This window comes from Neopsephotus bourkii, unplaced genomic scaffold, assembly GCF_033783945.1.
Source record: "Neopsephotus bourkii isolate Nb327-2 ecotype Australia unplaced genomic scaffold, CSIRO-AGI_Nbou_v1 NB_53, whole genome shotgun sequence".
In the NCBI taxonomy this organism is placed as follows: Eukaryota; Metazoa; Chordata; class Aves; order Psittaciformes; family Psittacidae; genus Neopsephotus; species Neopsephotus bourkii.
Window position 1 is genome coordinate 1,662,726 of NW_026900570.1, and position 19,787 is coordinate 1,682,512.

The 19,787-nt window shown below is 39.4% G+C and overlaps 1 protein-coding gene across 6 annotated transcripts in view; it reads left to right on the forward strand.

Moving 5' to 3' along the window:
* GALNT11 (polypeptide N-acetylgalactosaminyltransferase 11) overlaps positions 1-19,787 on the forward strand; it is a 49,827-nt gene that overhangs the window by 1,827 nt on the left and 28,213 nt on the right. The window contains exons 1-3 of one of the 6 annotated variants that reach the window (XM_061349002.1): positions 5,424-5,573; positions 14,303-14,635; positions 18,399-18,522. In XM_061349002.1, the coding sequence (XP_061204986.1) occupies positions 14,341-14,635; positions 18,399-18,522 (419 nt within the window). In that variant the 5' untranslated portion in view covers positions 5,424-5,573; positions 14,303-14,340. Of the gene's footprint in view, positions 1-5,423; positions 5,574-6,301; positions 6,322-12,662; positions 12,808-14,301; positions 14,636-18,398; positions 18,523-19,787 lie in introns of those variants that run through there. The other 5 variants (XM_061348959.1, XM_061348994.1, XM_061348978.1 and 2 more) reach the window with 5 other exon arrangements.

The window sequence follows — 19,787 nt, forward strand, 5'->3', positions numbered from 1 at the left end:
TACTCCGGCTGGGATTTCTAGGCCTCATTTTAGAACAGCATAAAGGTCCAGGTGGTTCCAGATAAGAGGCTTTTGATTAACAAGCCGTTGGCCTCTCCCGGTATAACTGTCTCTGAAGAACTGCATGCCTTCTGCATAAGCTTTTCCTCATCTCTTGGTAAGATAAGCTGCTGTGGAGTTTTAGAAGCTCTTCTGCAGCAGGGAAGGAAACAAATAACACTGCAGCTCTAATGAGCCTTCATCTCAGCCTCAGAGGAGGAAGCCAGCAGTCTAAGTGACATGTGTTCTGGTTTAAGAGATTCTGACTGCAGATATCAGGGTTTGTTGCCCATCTTCTGCTATCTAATCACTTTGTTTAAGAGGATGCAAATCGGTAGTCCATTATGCACAAGTTAGAGTTCCCGATAAGCTGCTGTGTGGCAGTAGTTGATGAGAATAGGTGAATTGCACAGTTCATCATTTTCATAGCGATGTAAAGTAACAGTAGGTGTGATTCAAGCTTTTTAGGAAGAAGAAAGCTCTGAAACAGCAAGGCAAAGGAAATAAAGGTAGATTATTAGTATTTTTAAAATTTGTCTGTACAAAACATGTTTCCTCATGTAAATGCTAGGAAACTCAAATTTTTAGTGGTAGTTACAGGGCAAGTGTTTGGAGGGGCACAAACTGTAGGTCAAATGCATGAGATTAGAAGTATTGGAGCAGACAGTAAAAATGGGGATTTTTGATCTTCCAGCAAGAAAGAATAGGGTACCATGGGGGTGAAAAGAACAGAGGGAGGATCTCAGAACCTCAGCAGGTTCTATAAAAAGGCTGGGATCTCAGCAGCTGGCAGGTTGAATTTGGCACTGTGGCAGCCATGTCATGATTACCAAAGTGGAGAAGGGGAGGCTTCCAGCTGAAGAGAAAAGGTAACATTTTGGAAGAAAACAAACCAAACCCAAAACAGTCGTTCCTTCCTGTGACATTTCAGTTTATCGACTTCCTGAACAGTCTCATCTGCCTGGCTAGGCAATACTGCAGCTATTACAGGTATCCCTAAAATGAAGTAATTTTCTTTAGTGCTGTTCGTATTGGAGAGGTGCTGCAATACAGCTATTTGCTTGCTGTTGAAGAGCAAAAAGTATGTTTGTATATTTCAAGTGGAGAAATTAATGTTTATTCTTTCTGAAAAAGTGTTCCAGAGGTGAAGTCTCTGGACTTCTAACTCTTCAGTCCCTGTTAGAGTGTGGGAGGTAAATCATCCCTCTTGATTGTTATCGAAGGCTTCTTTTCAAAACATATGGAGATGAATGCATCTGCTGTTGCAGCTACTGTGTTAATGTATGAAGTACCCTGAGTACAAAGGCCTTGGCTGTTAAGCCAGTGCTTAGTAGCATCAGTAAATGCATTGTTCAGCTCATTTTGTGTAAGAGTTGATGGTATCCACCACATCCTTCAGCTCTGCTCTAGCGTGTTTCTCGGGTGAGTCAGCATTGTGTAGTAATTAGTGTAAATACTTTATTTGAAAAGTCTAAGAAACCTAGAACAAACCTAAGAAACACTGCAACAAAAAAGGGAGAAAATTAGGAATCTGATCACACTGGTTGAATCAAAAGTTGACTGCAAGTATACAAAATTTCATATATTTTGCTGTATGAACTTCTGAACTGCTTCCCTGAGATGTGAAAATATATCAAGTCTGTAGGTTAAATGACTGATGTTGTTCCTGAATGGAGAGTATGGATTTAAGCTCCTGGAGGAGTTACATGCTGTGTCTCAGCCCTTTCTTGTGCAGTCTAGGGTTTTGGCAGCCTGATAACTTGCATGTTTGAAACTGGAATACACTGCTTAGGGGTGAATCAGCTTTTCCACTGTTTACACTAGCTAGAGACCCCTAACGCAGGGAATCTCAGGACTTTGTGCTGCCTACTTAGTGTTTTGTAGTATGAGCAAGAAATAGGTGTGCAAGCTAGGGAGGAGTCCAGATTTCACTGCCTCATGCTGCACACAGGTAGGTACTGTGATGTCTTTGGCTTTAAGTTCAGTTTGGAGCTGGTGAGCTGTTGTTTTCTCTCTTGTGGCAGTAGCGGCATTGCAATTTCTGCACTTCTGACACTGAAGGTTTGCTGTGACTGAGAAGTTATACTCTGTCAGCTGTGCTACAGTGGCTGTGTGCATGCTCTAATCTCTTGCTGTGGAGCAAGCTACCTTGACAAAAACAAAATCCCTCTTACTGTACAAGAGGGAAGGAATGTGTGCATGGAGAAATGTTACAGAGCGGTAATCTTACCTGCAATAACTTTTTGTCATTCTTAAGACTTCAACTATGAGACACTGGAGCATTTAAGAAGTTGCATTCTAAATGGACAGGTTAAACTAATAAATTTGCAGAGGCGTGCTGAAAAGAGGGTACCTCAGTAAACATCCTATGTGCCAAACTGATTTAAGGAAATACTTAATGAATGTTAGGAGCATGCTCACGGAAGTCTTCTTTTTAGTTTATGGAAAAATGTCCCAAGTATTACTTGGCTGAATGGCACAGATTTTCTTGTGCAGCTAAGGATAGCATATAGATGCTTTAAACCTTGGAGGTGGCCTTAGTTAAAACAGAGATCCTTTTCCAGGAAGTGCAGATCTATCTTGTTTTGATACACAGCCCCTTATGAATCGACCTTTGTAGGTATTTTCACTGTTTTGTGAATTCCTGAAGTATAACATCAAGAACGAATTGATCTCTCTTGATACCTCTCATATATGTTAGAAGTGCTTTGTTTAGTTTTCTTTTTCTCGATTAGCTAATTTTGTCAGCATGAATTTCTTCTCTCTTGTGTCAGCAGAGACTGAGATGCAGTGCTTGTGAAACAAGAGGGCTCTGTTTTAGATTGCATGCTGACCTGTGCTAGTAATGTGTTGGAAAGCCTGGCTTCTAGTGAAGTGGGGAAAATGTATTTTTTGATCTGCTATTCATCTTGTTGCGACATCCTTGATTGCAACATCAAAATCCTGAGTGTGTTTTCCCATTAGAAACCTTGGCAATAGATAAGTAGAAGTGAATAACGGGATGGAAAAGGAACAGTCCACAATTCGTTCCTAGAAGGGATTTCTCTGGAGAAGGAGAGACTGTCTGTAAGATCATGTAGAAGGGAATGAAAGACAAAGAAAATTAATTTTTAGCATAACTTGCAGAAATTTGCTCTTCTTAAAGGCAGTGTAAAATTTCTTTATGCTAGTGGCTTATTCTAATCCAACAGTTAATGTCCACAAAAATGGTTTGGTTTGGTTTTTTCCAGAAGGTGACTAATAGAAGGTCTGTTTACTTACATATTTGGAAAACTCTCTACCCTATTGTCCACTACGATATTTAGCAAGATAAGCTTATATGAAATTGATAGCTTAGTTTAGATGTGAGTGAAAGTGTTTTCATTGTAGGTATGCTTGTACCAGCAATGATACCTCTTTGTTAATATTACTGCACTGTATTAAGTAAGGGGAAAAGAGTGAATGTTTCCTATACAAGAGTTTCCTATTTAGAAATAGATGTGCTATGAGTTATTGCTGTTCTGACCCAGAGCTCTGCTTGGTATGTATATCATCTCTGGTTATTGTGGCCTCAGAACCTTTGATGTATTTGCCTTAATGCATCAGTCAGATTTTATAGGTGAGAGCTGATCCACTGAGTTGCTATGGATCTCATCAAAATCTGTAGCAGAGCAAATAGTTCAACCATAATATCTCATGGGTCAGTCTGGTGACTGCACAAGCTCAGTCAGTGATTTGATGGGAGAACAGATTTAAGGTTTATATCCTTAGGATTCGTCTCTTATATTAATGGCTGAAAACATTAGTGAGGAAATGACGGAAGTAGAGAGAAACCTGTGCACAGAAATTACTTCTGTTGAGAAAATGGATCCAAAAGCAGGAAGATAGCAGGGGCTTTTGGTTTTAAGTGTTTCTTAGAGGGAAAAGTGAAAGTCCCATGCCTCTGCTGTTCCAAATGGCATGGGTACTGTGAACTCTGCTAAAGCTTGGAATAAAAAACTCCAGATAACCTTTGTTTCTGGACATGAGGAATGCAAATGGATGTTCATTTCAATTCAGTGGCTACTTTTTGTATTTCAGTTCCACATTTTTTAGCAATGGCTACCTGCTAAGCAAAACAGGCAGGATGTGATGTATTGAGTAAATCTCTTAAGATTGTGCCATCTCTTAATAGCATGCAGAAATGTAAGTTAAGAACTCCAAGCAGTTTAGAAGGAGTTAAATATTTTTCTATCAGAGGCAGTTTGGGGATTTAAACTGTAACTTGTTTTAACCTCACTCACAGTTCTGCTGCTACACCTAATCCTTTTTTTATCTTCAAACAGTTAATGTCAATGTACACTAGTATCTGTTACTCAAGCTCTGTAAATGTACCTGATCCTGGGCTAACCAAACCAAGTTACAAGGGCAGACTGTGGAGCTGCAGCAAGTAGCTGACAGGTTAGTGCTGTCTTAACCATAGGATTTTACGCATATTCAGCTGCAGTCTTTCCAAGTTTCTAGTCTGAGTTTGCAGATGTGTTTTGTGTGTGGTGTTTTTTTGTATACAGCTGTTGATTTCAGTACTGAGTTTGCACAAGTGGATGATAGATGTCTGCTTGGTGCTAACTGCAGAAGTGGGATTTGCAGGAAAAACTCGTGCAGAATGCAGTGCCCATGGTCACTAGTCACAGGTTTGAGACTGGTCAAGCCCAGTTTTCAGTGTCCCACTCCAAAGTACTTCAGTGAGGTCTGTTTTGTTGCCAGATTTGCTGCCAGCTTTTTTGGCAGAAGGGCTGTGCAAATAAAGTCTGGTGGGGATTTTTTATTTTTATTTTTTTAGAATTGGGAAATGTGTTTTCACTTTGCTTGTGAAAGACTGGAAAAAAGCTCAAAGCACTTTTGATGAGGATTTCTGAAGGCAAACAGAAAGCATATCTAGAAAACTTCAGTCAAAATATGGAACATTTATAAAATAACTAATAATTTGGAAAATGAGGAATAAAGGCTTTTTTTTAGAATTGAGATTAATGTACAAGTTAATGATCATTTTCTCATGCGTTTCTGTAGCACCACCCGTTGATATTGTGATGAAGAATGCTTTAGAAATGCATTGATTGATTATGCTTTCCTAGTGAACAGCAGTTAAATGACCAGTCTTGTTTATGTTGACAAATCCATGGATCCATACGGATCATGCATCAGCTGAAAAAGAGGGGAGGTGTGTGTGGGTGGGGGAGAGAGAAATATGGGGAGAAAAAAGCTCTCAAATAGGAAAAGAGATCCTTGCTCTTGGGGTAGTTTATATAGTCAAATGAGAAATAATAACCTTGCAGCATTCATGTCTGAAGACCCATCCTAATTAGCCTGTTGTCATAGGAAGCTTGTGTCTGTTTCCCTATTCCCAGCTAGGACTTGCAAGCAGTACCCAGCAGCAGAGTGTTTAGTTTCAGGCTCAGCATTTTATTGTTCTCTGAGAACGAAGACACCAACTGGATTTGACTGCTACTGCAGTAAATGTGTTTTCACTATGTAACCTTGCACTGCTTCTTTAGTGCCGACTCTTCTGGAAAAAGGTGAGTGTTCTGTTCCGCTCTTCATGTAGAAGTGTGCCTGATCTAGTTATTTTGCATATATCTGGTTTTACTGTCATATATCTGGTTTTACTGTTATTTTGATAAGCTTTGCAGACATAAAATGCAAGGAAGAGCTAAGTAGATTTCAAACATTTAGAAAAGGTATTAAGCAGCTTACTTGTGTGTAGCTGACCTTGTAAGCTCTCATACGTTTTGCATTTGTATGCAGTGCTGGAAGGCTGTTAAACTTATATTTAGATACATGGATCTTTAATGTGACAGAGATTCATGGAAAAATAAGTTGTCAGTGTGGGTTTTTTAATCTTGCTGTTTTCTGAGCTGTGGGTGAAGAAGGAAAGACTGTGTTACAAAAAATGCATGCATCTTTCTCTGGAGACAGTACACGAAATTTTAGCTTCCTTAAGAGCTGGTTTTGCTAATGAAAAGAAAAATCTTGCTGTTTCAATTGGAAGACAGTATTTATTAGTGACAAAAAAGGCAGAAGGTATTTTTAGGACTCTGTGAATGGCATGACGCGTATTTATATGCCAGATGGCTTTAAGTAACATCCAGCCAAGCAGCCCTATGGTGCAATGCTTGTTAGGTGACTAGGTAAGAAAATTCCATGCATGTAACTGTGTTTTGGAAAACCAGTAGTTTTTCTGGGGGGGGAATGAGGACACTGCAATGGCATGAAACTGTCTACTGTATTGCAGTTATTTATTCAGTATTGAGCACAAGGATTTTGGTAAGCTCATGTTTCTAATCCAAGTGTACTTGCTTTCTGTAATCAGGTTGGGCTATTGTGTTACCTTTCTTGATGCAGTGTTGTACTACTGGTTGTAACTAAAACTGGTGTTCCTTTCCATTGTTTGTTAACCTGATATCCTGATGCTTATAAAACTTTTTCTGTCCAAAACTTGTAACTGCTTTTTCCATTAAAATCGTGTCCTTACATGAGAGCCCTTGTGAAATACTGTCACTCTTTGGAGAGGAGGAGTATGTTGGGAGAAAGGTATCCTTTATCAGTAAGGAAAAAAAACTAGTATGTTTTGGAGTTGACAAAAAGATGGAAGATGTTACTACAGAAGATACTTAACGTTTTCTTTGAGAGAGCATTTTAAATGGAGGTGGGTAAAGAAGGAACTTCACATTTTGATTATAAAAATGCTTGTTTGCATTCACTCTGGTATGGCAGCCTGCTATGTAAAGCTTTTTTACTTGGAGTTGAGAAATTCCTAAAAGCTTGATAGCAAAGTTACAAAGGAGGCATTTCAAGTTATATTCCACAGGATTAAAAATGACAGTATGCAATATTTAGATATCTCTGGTTAAAGTCCAAAAACTGAAATGCAAATTCGTATATAAGTGAGTCACTTGTCAGTGGTAAAATAGTGAGGGGTGAGAACCTAAGTACATGAAGAAGATTAATTTTTAAATTGCTCCTAAAATACTTTATCCTTTTCAGACTTAGCGTGCTCATGGTATAGTTAGGTCTTCATGTAACTAGTCTGTCTATGTGCCTTTCCTTCTCTGTAACGTAAAATGAACTTACTGGTATTGTAAGATTATTTATCTGTATGGTGTTGATCAAAATTCTGTATTCATTCCAGGAGATTTTATTTCAAGTGGCATGACATGGATTCATATAGCTGTGCTGAAATGATTAAACTGTTGGCTCTCAGAGCTTTTCAAGTTACATTTAGAAGTGACTTACAGAGGCTAATTAAAAATAGATCTTAGTGTGTCATCTCATTAACATGAATGAGAAGAGTGATCTTATGCAAGAGGACAGTCTGTGGCCCGCAGTATGTTTCTGTGAGTCAAGGTTGCTGTGACTGGAGTTATATTAGTATTATTTATTTTTTTTTTCACTTTTTCATTCTTCCACCTTCCACCTCACTAGATAGCCTGGTTCTATTTTCTTGACTACATCCCTGTGGGAAGCATTGCAGCAAGCTGCTGTTAGGTCCTCCCCAGCTCTCTCTTCTGCAGGCTGAAGAAGCCCAGCATCCTCAGCTGCTTCTCATAGCACAAGTGTTCCAGCCTGTGACCATCCTGGTGGTCTTCCACTGAACTTGCTCCAGTTGGCTAATGTCTGTCTTGTACTGGCAAATCCCAAACTGTGTACAGTACTCTGCCTGTGGTCTTGTGGAGTGCTGTGTGGACTGGTGCAATTGCCATCCCTCAGTCAGCTGGCTGTGCTCCTGTTGATAAGCCCTTGTTCTGTCAGCTGTCCTTGCTGCAAGGGCGTGATGCTGGCTTATGTTTAGCCAGACCTCCCCAGGTCCTCCTTTGCAGAGCTGTTCCCCAGGCTGTGTCAGTGGCTGGGGAGATTTTCTGTCCCAGGTGCAGTACTTAGCATTTGTCCTTGCTGAATGTCATGAAGTGGGTTCCTGTAGGCGGCAGTCTGTCTTTACATGAGTAGTTACCTACCTACAGCATGTCAAATATAGCCACTTAATTCATAAAGTACAGTGACACATCCTTCCTGTAAGGCCATAAATTAATGGTTGTTTTCAATTAAAAGCAAGCTGTCAGATCCTATTTAGTGCCAAGGCAATTCAATAGGAGGTTGTGGTGTTTTGTTTTTATAAGGAGTTAAATTGGGTTGATATATTCAGAGCAAAAGCCAGAAATATTAGAAAATGAAAGCTTAGTGTTTCATGTGCTCAAGAATCTATGTTCCTTGGATGTTGCTCCTAGTGATGTGTGGTAGAGTCTGAAACAGAAGCTGCCTAAGGTGTCCCTTTTTCATCTTGCTAGTCTATTAACTGTGACTGGTTGCAATGTAAAGGATGCCTGGAAAAAAATAATTCTTGTGAAAGTGCAGAAGCCACTTTAAATGGCATCTCTGTGTGATGGGTGTAGTGTTGGAGTACTACTTTTTCCTAATCTGGCCTCTGTTCATCCTACTGTTAATGCTCCTGTTTGCTAGTGATTCAAGAAGAAAAGAGCCTGTTCATGCTGATGTTTGTTGTGGGAGGGGAGTGATGGTAGTAGCCCTAACATCCTGGAGGCCAAGAAATATGTAAAAAGTTAAGGTTATTAAAAAAGCAAAAATGCAGTTGTAAGTAGTTTTACTTTATATTCATATAGGGTTTTTTTCCTAAAATAAATCACAAAAAGCATCTGTAGAAGGCCATGCAGCAAATAATTATCCTAATACCTGTAGAAAGATTACATTTTTTTTCCTTTTTTACTAAAATTTTCTTTTAAAATGAAGATTATATGTAACTGTGTGTTGGCTTTATATAGGTCCAAAATACACATGCAGTCTTGCAGGAAATCTGGGTAATATGAGTTGTCTGTCTGTCTTCATCTTATTTTTCCTAAAAGAAAAGCTGATATTGGAAAAACTACAAGCTGACTTTAAGGTTTTCTCAAATAATTCTTAATCCTGTTTCAAAAACCTTGAGGTTAATCTGGTCCTCTGTTTGACCTCTGACAAACATGGATTTTGGCACAGTCATGAAATATCTAGTCATACAGTGTATTTACTAAACTGGTGAGGTTAATCCAAGCAAATGTCAGGGTTTAAACAGTGGCAAGTTATAGAGCCTGTAGCTACTTTTTGCTCTTTAAGCCAAAATACTGGGAAACGTGGGTGGCTTATTTTTCCCCTCCATTAAAAATACTGAAGGCTAACACATTGGGTTAGTGTTAGTTGTTGCTGCACAGGTTACTAATGAGAAACTGTCCTGGGCTGTCTGGGGAAAGAAAGTTGTATCACTGGGCTGATTATTAAATGAATATAAATGATTCTGGGCTTGATGTATGAAATGAATGTCATGCTGGTGCTGTAAGGATGCTGTAAGAAGCTGGTGTAACATGAAAAGCAGTACTGCAGAGGCACTACTGATGCTCAAATCTGGCAGGTGGGTTCCTGGAGGTTTTTTTTCCAGCTTTGCAATTGATTGACTTTCATAAACTTTTTACTGAGTTACTAGTGTTAAACTGCTGTAGTTCTCTTAAGAAAAAAATCAATGATTGACTGCTTGTACAGGGAACTGAGACTTTTGTACTGGAATTCGTGGAAATTAGAGAGGAATATTTTACTCTTGGCATTTCTGGCATGTGGCTCTGCAAACTCATTTCCAAAGTTTTGCCAAAGTCTGAAAACTATCAGGCAATAAATATGTGACAGTCAAACCAGAGCAACAAGACAGAGACTGAAAGGCGGAATATTTTGTTAGAAATTCTTGGAATACTGTGTCTTTCTTGGTCTCTTTTGAGCTGGTGCTGATGGGGACAGCTTCTAAGGTATATTTTCCCCTTCTTGATCCACCCCAGTTGCCACCAAAATGGATTGTAATTTTCTGATGTAGGAGGTTCTGCCACCTTGAATGATGTATGTTTGTCATATTGGAATGTTTGGATTCCTAAGTATACCAATGCAAACAGCCATAAACTTCATGTATCACTAGGATCTTGTGGATGTGAATGAATCTTTGTAAAACACTTAAAGGTGTTATTATTTATTTTTTGCTGTGAAAGCTCTTATGTTGCCAAGGGAGATAAAATGTCTTTTGTTCATTCTGGATGTTCTTCACTATATGAGTTCTTGTGTGAGGTATTTTGGAAACTTACTTTTGGCAGCTGTGTTGCTTTTCGGAAACAAAGGGGAGAAATAGGATAGATCCTTCTAACCTAGTCTCATTTACCAGTGAAATCTGCGACGAACTGTATTATGAAACAATTCCACTTCTATGTGTGTGTATATATATGTGTATGTATATTAATGGCAGTCAGTATTTTTCTTTTGTATTTGAATAAATATGTAGAAATGGGTTTTGACCATAGTGTCCAAATAGCGATTTGTTGGTGACTGGACTCAGTATTACAGTGTTTTTCTTAATAAGCCAGTTGATGTTAATATCTGAGTAAGGCAGTTCTGCTTTTCTGATTTGTTTCTAGCTAACTGTTCAAAGCTGCTAGCTCTGCTTGCATCAGCAGAGCTTTAGAATTATGTTAAAAACATAGATAATATGTGTTATAACAGATAATATGTTACTCTGATAAAGCATGTATCAAGGCTGAGAAAAATACTAATACTTTGGATTTGCCAGGTGTATCTTTTGCATTTCCTGTTTTCAGGAACAGTTTGCCCCCATTAAATAAAAATAAAAAGGGGGTGAGGAAAAATCAAAACAAAAGAAGAATGGGTTGGCTTTGCTGAATTTCAAAACCCTGCTTGGAGAAACCAGCTGGGAGAGGATGGATGTTCAAGACAATCATCTTCAAGACCATGCATAAGCAGTCAGAGACAGTTGTTGGGTAAACTGGCAAAGCATGTTTCCTAGAAGACTTCAAAGAACTGGAGAGCAGAGGAGCCTGGACAGATTAAGGCTTTTATTCACTGTGTTTAGATGGCTTGCACAAGCAAGCCATGCACAGGGAGATGGGTGAGGTAAGAACCCCGGGGCGAGTGGCTGCCTCTGAACTGAGTGTTTCCTCCTGGGACATTGTGACAAACTGAAGTATTCTCTCCTCCTTCCCTCTGGTGTGTATCAAAGTGGTTATCTTTTTGTTGCATCTGAAATGAGAGCAGCCATTCTTGTTTTTTAGTATATTAAGCTGTGGAGATGCAGACAAAGTACAATCACATTGATACATAAAAATATAGGGCTGGAAAGATTCTACTTGGTTCCTCAAGGCAGGTCCCAGGCAAGACTGACATTTCTCAGCAATTGAAAACTACTGTGGGCTCTTTACTAAAAGACATCTGTAAGAAGTCATGCTCAACATAAAACTGTCTAAAACCGGAGTGCGCAGCTCTGATGCAGATTATGACTCTTGTGGCTGCTTAAAAGGGAGAAATCGTTGAAATCCATAAGACAGTGGTTGTGTAAATGCATATGTGTTGGTGAATAAAGTAAAGTAATAAGCCTCAATGTGCTTTTCATAGTTAAGGTTTAACTTTTTTCTTTTTTCATTCAAATTAGGTGTCTAACAAAACATTTGGTATTTAAAGAAAATAAGTAACGAGTCTGTATCTTCCTGCCAAATGTATTGCCAAATATCTTGGTTGAATAGCAAGCTACTGAAAGGGTATAGTTTTCTGAATTGTGAAGGTTCTGCCATTTGATTTATAGGCAGTACTTCAACCTTTGTATCCTTCTACAAAACTGCAAAACAGTGGAAGGGAAAAGAAGGTGAAGCAGTTCTGCTCCAGGAGGAAGCACGTGGAAATAAGATCAAGCTCAGGTTTGCCTTTGTTGCCTTTGTAACAGTAACTGTGTGATTTCAGCCTGGGCAGAGGGCTTTTTGGAGTTGGAAGGGACTTGCAGCCGTATTTTCAGTCTAGTGATTACTGATTTATCCTTTCCTCTTTAATCTGAGTGTGCTTAATGTTGGTCAGAGTAAAATATTACTTGAGTGTGGCTGGGAACAAAGGTGAAGCTCTCAGCTGTAAAAGAAAGGCAAGAAGCTCTGATGAATTCTGCTTTGCTATTCCTACTGCTACCGGAGATAGCAAGGATGATCTTTGGTTTTCCTGTGCAAGCTGCAGTGTAGATTTATCCTCAAACAGCTCTGAAATGAAAAGGTTCCTTTTCTGTTACAGTAACTTTTATCTTAGAACAGTTCTGTTCCACAATGTAAGTGCATGTGCCGTGATGTTAGGGTAGTGTCTGTGTTACCATAGTGAATGGAAAAACAACTCTAGCAGGTTTTGAGGAGCAGTATGTTAGGCTTAGATAAGTCTTACAGCAGATGACCTCCTTGTGTCCATGCAGAAAAAACCACAACCCAACCTGGCAAGCACCCAGATCTTCTTTTATGGCTAAGTATTGTCTGCACACTGTCTGGCAAGAAGAATTATTACAATGAGAGGATATAACTTTATCTAATCTTGCTTCTTTGCAGCCTTATGTGGTTTTCCTGAGCCTAGATTCGCCTTTGCATGACCATTGACCTCTGTTAGCACAGGGAGTAAGGCATTGGGGATTGTTGAGCTGTACTTCTCTAAATGGTAAACCTATTGTGCTAGCTAGAATGAGGGGGGTTTGAATAATTTCTGCCCCAGAGCATTTGTTAGCTGGGAAATTTCGTGGCTCTGCAGTAAAGCAGGAGGATTTCTGTGGGACAGTGTTAGAGGCTGTTTCACAGAGCATGCATTCATCTGTGTGCACAGGGTCAGTCTGAGATTTCAAACCTGGTTAAGACCTTTTTAAGCTTCTTGGGCTTAGCTGCTGCAGAGATTGTTGCCTTGCAAGTGAGGGAATTTGGCATGGTAAGAATAGTGTGTAAATTATTTTTTTAGGAGGTTTTTGGAGGAGGGTGTGAGGTTTTTTTGGTTTGTGGGGGTTTTTGTTTGTTTTTTTTTGGGGGGGGGGGTTATTTCTTTATTTTACTTTGTGGATGTTTTGTTTTTGAAGGGAGACAATGACCTGCTGCTGCCTGGGAAATATGAGCTGGAATTTTGAAACTGTTTTTGGATGCAAGTCACTTAAGACTTGGAACTACATTGTGAAAATAAGCAGGATCTTTATAGGTTTCTTTGGGATAATGACTGCTTTCTACCTCTTTTTTAGTAGTTTTCCATATTGAGAAGGGAATAATGTGTTTGTACTCATAAATATTGTTCTGGTTTGTTTGCCAGGGTGACCTGAAGATTTTTCATAGTTTCAGACTTTGAGAAGTCTGAAAAAAGCATCATCACAAAGACTTGACTGCCACCCCAGTACTTTGGTTTTCTGCTAGTTGAAAGTCTATTTAATGGTTTCCTGACTCTTTTCAGTGTGCAAAGAATTTGTTGTGGCTAGCTGATGATGAGGGAAATCTAACTCTTTGAGTTAGTGTTTTTCTCAGTTTTGGAAACTGAGCCATATAGTTTTTGGTTTGGTTATATTGGTCAGTGTTTGTTGATTTTTTTGTTTTGGGTTTTTATAGCCTTTTTAGATTTGAAAAACTCTCGAAGTTTACCTGGTTCTCCTGGGCTGTAAATAGAAGGTTATCACCAGCTTCAGATGCTTCCCTTCAGGGATTTCTTATGGTAGTAATTTCCAGTATAGCTTGGGGAAATTGTGATAGTGGATGGGTGCCTAAAGTGAAAATCTGGGCTGGGTTGCTTTCTTCCAGCTGTAGATGAACATCGCTTTCTCCAGGGAGTATGGAAGCTCTTCTGGAGTCTACAGAGGCTTACAGAAACCCGGTAAATTACCTTGGAGCTTTTTGCTCTTTCCCTGTGCCACATCTGTTTCCTTTCTTTCTGCAGAGAAGACTGTAAATGTGATGATGTGTTGCTATTTTGCAGCCCATGTTTTCTGGAATTTCTGGGATACTCATGGTGACTGTTCTGAAATTTGCACCAAGAAGTACTGAACTGTGTAGCTGAGTCCGTGTTCTCTCATTCCATGCTTTAGGATATGAACTGAACTATGGAAATAGACGTGTGGACGCTTTTGGGCAACTGGCTCAAGGTGGCCCTGCTTGAGCAAGGGGGTTGGACAGTGTGACCTCCAGATGTCCTTTTTGACCTCAACTGTTCTGTGTGATTCTGAAGAATCGAGTCATTGTGTGTAGTATCTTTAGTTAAATAGTGGTAGATTTAAATGAATACAGGCATGCAAGGAATATACTATTGTGCAAGTGAGATAATTATGTAACTGTTCTGAGGAAAAATTAATCATTTTTACCTTTAATTGTGTTGCATCACTGGGGTCTTGATGGTGCTCCTGATGAAGTACCAGGCACTGCTCTCAATATGTGTTTTTGCTCTCTTTCAGGTAACTGAGAATGGGTCCTCAACGATGCTAAGTCTACAATGGGAAGTGTCACACTACGCTATTTCTGCTATGGGTGCCTTTTCACGTCTGTGACCTGGACACTTCTGCTCTTTGTGTATTTCAACTTCAGTGAAGAGAACCAGTCCTTCAAGAATGTGCCCGTCAAGGGGCTGGAACCTCAGAGGCCATTTCCAAAGAAATTCTACCCTCGTTTTACGCGGGGGCCAATTCATATACCCGAATTGCAACAGAAAGAGAATAAGATAGGAAATCCCCTTGGAAATCATGTCCAGGACCCAGTCAAGGGGGAGGTTGAATTCTCTCCTGAAATGGGTAAGTGGTGTTTAGTGTTAGTGACAACTTATTAAAAGGGAAGATGAAATGAGATATAAAGTGGGTTTTGTTGGTTTTGTTGTGAATTTGTCTTAAGGATCTTAGAGAAAATTGTATCATGAAATTTGGTTTGTTTGAAATTTGGTATCATGAAGGTTGGTTTGTTAAAATGCAGGTGGTACTAGTGGCTCTCCTCATTAGGAATTACTTGAAATTTATTCTACTGCATTTAATCCAAAATATACCATTCCTGGCATTTAGAGCTGTGCTGTGTAAGTGCTCATGAGGAGGACTGGATTGCAGAAAGGTGTCTGCACTTGATATAATTCTTCCTTTTGGAAGGTTCAGTGTATGCTTGTTTCATAGTCTACTGATATATTGATTGGGCTCAAATACATAAACCTTAATTGGCTATAGAGACACTGTTCTTATGCAATAGTTAAAAATAGCTTGGTAACAACATATAGTGAAGAGTACCCATTGATTTGGAGAATATCCTCGAAGCATGAAATCATGTACAAGAAATGTGTGTGGGATGAAAATGCAATGAAAGATTTATTGAGATGACAGTGGTTAGGGCCAAATCCTGTTTAATGTGTACCAACAAAAGTCTCTGTGTTTCATTGGAGCATATTTCATCAATGAGATGATTTGGTTTTGTCTTCCAAACTTGCCTTCCAAATTAAAATGGTTTGTATATTTAACTGTTTACAAACTTGTTCAGTGCTGTGTTCAGATGTGCAAACTGAGGCATGTTGCATACTGGCTTGCAAACTTGCTTTAAATCTGGGGGCAGATACTGAGTGGTATGGTATTGGTTTCTGCTGCAGCTTTGGGAAATAAGGCATAGAGTTTAACGCTCATATCTGACTCAAGTCCTCTGTCATTATTTTGGATTATTGGCAGATCAAAAGCTTCAAGAGTTTATAGAACTTTACCAAACTACAGTTTCTTAGTTGGCCTGTGTGAATATGTAGGAAAAATGCCAGTTGCCCTGTGGCATTACAAATGTTTATCATGATTGCTAAGTGAGGTGAAGGCCAGTCCAGAGATGGCCACTTCTTTCCAACTATTCAGTATGGTCCAGGAAAGAAACTGGAGCTTTTTAACTGAAAAGTCCCTTGATCTTCAAACCAAGTGACTGGTTTGGTTGGCAAAAGCCAAGGGGAATTACAGTGCCAGAATAAATTCTGCATGAATCGTCAGAAGACAGCTGGCTCTGTTAGAACTAGATCAGGTGCTGCAAGAAAGGGCTTCCTGTCTATCTAGGGTAGGGCAGTGATAAACACACAAAGCAAAAATAAATGAAAAGAAAGTTGGCTTGTGATAGCCAGAAACAAGCTGTCATCTGGTAGGGCAATCTATCTCTTTTATTTCAGTCTGAGAGCTACATAACACTGCTGAAGTAAAGCCTAAAGTGATGTTTTGATTGCAAAACTCTTATTTTTCAAGGACTTTTATCTGCTGTTTGAACTGAAATCTTTCAGTCCTTTTGCCTCTGTTTTTGGATATTGTTCTTTATAAGAATATTTGAAAAGTACTGGCACCCCTTCTTATCCATATCCAGAAGCACAAAGTAGTTAGGGGTTGGATATGGATGGAATGTAGAATGAACCATTTGGTATGTGTTTCTTGAGCTTGTGCTTTATATGAAGAAAATGTTTTAAGTTGACACTATGGCATGGTGTTACTGTGGCACTGAGTATGCAAGAATGATAGAGCAGGGTGTCTGGAAATCTTACTTGGAAATGCACATGGTTCAAAGGAGGACTGACTTATTTAGATTGCTGGTGCTGGAAGAGTGGCACTGCCACTGTAAACACACCTCAGTTCTGCCCCCACCATGAAACCTATCCACAGTGGGAGCACTCACCCATGAGCATGATAGGCAGTCACAACAAAGCACACTGTGTAGGTGTATCCTTCATCTTCTGCATGTGTCACTCACTGTCCAGTGGTTCCCACTTGGTCCTGCATAAATGTCATCTACTCTTGAGGTGTTTTGATAGTGCAGCTGCATTGCTATTGCTGTATTCAAGACTAAAAGTGACGGGGTGGTAAATCTGACGAGTGGGAATGTGGATTCACAGGATTCCCTCTAGAGGGTCCTCTTGCACCTGTAGGTAGACTTTGTTGCTGAAACACCAGTGCTCTGAAGGTCAACAGGACTACTTATTTGAAAAGGAAGAAAGCCTCCACACTTTTCATGATCTTTTCTGTTATGTTTTTTAATCCATCTCATTTTCCCTGGGCTTTTGCATAGCTGTTGAAAACTGGAGAGCATGAGATGAAGAAAAGCAGAGAGGATTTGGTTTATTCTGCCTTAGAGAGAAGGCTGAGGGGGGAGATTTTATTGCTCTCAACAGCAGCTTAATGGAAAGCTGTAGGGAAGATGGAACCAGACTTTCTGGAGGTGCATGGGGTTTCTGCTAAGAAATTTGAGTGAGGAGGAGATTTCACTTAGGTAAGAGGAAAAACATTTTTAGTGTGAAGATGGTCAAATGCTAAAATAGGGAAATGAAGAGACTGTAGAATCTCCATTCTTGGAGAAACTGGAGGCTTTCAGAACTGTAACGGCACAAGTTCTGAGCAACCTTATCTAGTTGGACCTGCTTTGAGCAGATTAGATGAGTTGTGCCTTCCAGCATGAATGAGTCAGTGATTCTGTGAAGCATACTATCCTGGATGTATGGTAGCATGTGAATGAGGAACCCCTTTGTTAATTAGTTTCTTCAGATTTTGAGTCAAATGGAGATAATGAGCAGAGCTGAAGGAGATAAATTACCTTATCCTTGCTTGCTTCTTGTACTGAAATTTCGGTGAAATTGCCACTGTAGCTTGATAATAGCTGGAGAGGACATACCCATCTCATTATGTGCAGCCAGCTGAACAGAGACAGTAAAAAGTCTTTGCTACCTGGATTGTTGCAGAAGTGGCTGACAGGCACACTTCCCTCCTCTCCCTCCACTTTTGCTGTAGAAGAGTTGAGTGAAGTACCATAATATTTTATTTCTCTTCACACTGGTGGGTTTATGGCCCAGTGGGAGAGAAGCCCATGGCACTGAGGCAAGGCGGGCAGGCAGGATGGGACTGAAGATTTCATCTTGGCCTCTGACAGTGCACTTACTTATACTGGCCATGCTCAGCAACAGTTGATGCTTCTGTTAAAATAATCAGTAGAGAAACAGCTAGCTCTGTTGCTGTTTTACTTGCTATCAAAGTCCCAGGGGAGATAAACATGAAGTTTATAGTTCTTTCATAGCTATTTTTATGGTACTTCAACTTTAGAAAACTTCATGAAACTGGAGCTGGTATTGTGAGGGGGTTTCTACCACTGTAAATCTGTTTTCCTCTCTTAAAAATCATATGACAGACCCTTCATCTGTATGGATAGGTGCTGCTGTGTGGTGTGCTAAAGTCTATATTCTGTTGCTTGTTTGTTGGTTTTTAGGTGGTGTTAAGAATCAGAAGACATTTAAATGAAGGGCATGTGTCTGGTAAGACAACAAACGCAAGGGAGCCGCCAGTCTTTGGAGAATGATTTCATTTTATCACAGCTGTAATAAATACTACCAGTAGTACTCATAAGTAGTATGTATTTGCGAGAAGTAACAAAAATAGTTGCATAAAAATACACTTTGCAAAACCAGAGGGGTTTTTGATGAACGTGGTGTGGCTTAGGGATGATTAAAGCATACATTTCAATTCTTGATTGTTTCCAAAGGAAAATTTTGAGCTTGATCTTGATGTGTTTCTTCTGCAGGAATGATTTTTAATGAAGAAGATCAGGAAGTAAGAGACTTGGGGTATCAGAAGCATGCTTTCAATATGCTTATCAGTAATCGACTGGGATACCACAGGGAGGTGCCTGATACAAGAGATGCAAAGTATGTACTGTTTTTTTTGTTTCAGAGAACATGGTATAATTTCATATGCTTGGGGACTTGTGACTCATGTTATACCTAATGCAATTTTGAATGTTTTAGGTACTACATTTCTATTAAACTTTTTCAGCCTTCCATGTTGCTGAAGGCAGATTTTCAGCTATTTAAATAGGACTTCTTTAAGCAGGATTTTTTTATCCTTTAAACAGAGTTTTTATCCTTTGGTCTTTTCTGCCTTTTTTTGACTCAATGTTGTTTCTGGAGATCTGATTTTTTTGCCAGCTAGAAGAGGTATGTGATGGGTAAAGCCCCAGAGAAACAAGGCTCTGTGCAAGAAGAAAGACTGCTACTCCCTGATAACAGATGTTTTTCCTGATTCTTAATTCACTTTAAGAATGCTTAATGAAGAACTAGACTGGATATATATTTATTCAAAATTTTAACATTAATTTAATTATTGTGAATAGTAGGATTGGCAGACAACTATTCTGAAAAAAACCCCTGCTGTAACAACAATAGAAAAAACCAAAAACCGAAACTAACATTGAGTTGAAAAGTAAATAGACCTGCATCTGTTTTTCTAATGGTTTCTCTGGTGTGGACAAATGTAGTGAATCACAATTGCTGAAGTGTATCTTCCAAAAGCTGACTTCATTCCAAGGCAATTCAAATTCTTTTTGTGTACTTTTGGGTATTCATTTGTAGTTTCTTATTTTGAATTTTATTTTCTCATGCCTGGCATCTTTGTATGGTATTAATCTGTGATACTGTGTCCTGTTAGAAGTATGGACAAAATTTTGGAGACAAGGATAAATAAAGAATGATGTCCTGCTTTGAGTGGGATTCAGCTTGCAGATTAAGATGCTTGATCTTGGATAACTGCGTGTTAGTCAGTTGTCTCTGCTTTTATTATAATTAGCAAAGATCCAGGCCGTGCAGTTAATGAATCATGTAATGCTCTTCAGCTGACAAAATGCACTTTGTTGGCTTTAGGGTGGGCTAAATCTACACTTGCCTGACAGCAGAGGCTAGACGTAAGCATCTTAATCTTCACGCTGAATCCCAGCCTTGCTTGTCTGGATAGGTATTTTTCACCACTGGAGATATTCTGGGATAGCCAACCTGTTCTTGAGCAGCTGGCCAGTAAAGCTGTGGGGCTTTTGTAGGCCTCATACCATATTAGTCATTCCTGTACATGTCTGAGCTGTCTGAGGGTACTAGGTAGACTTTTGGCAGCTGAAACATGCCCTTGGTGTTTTTTTCTTGTC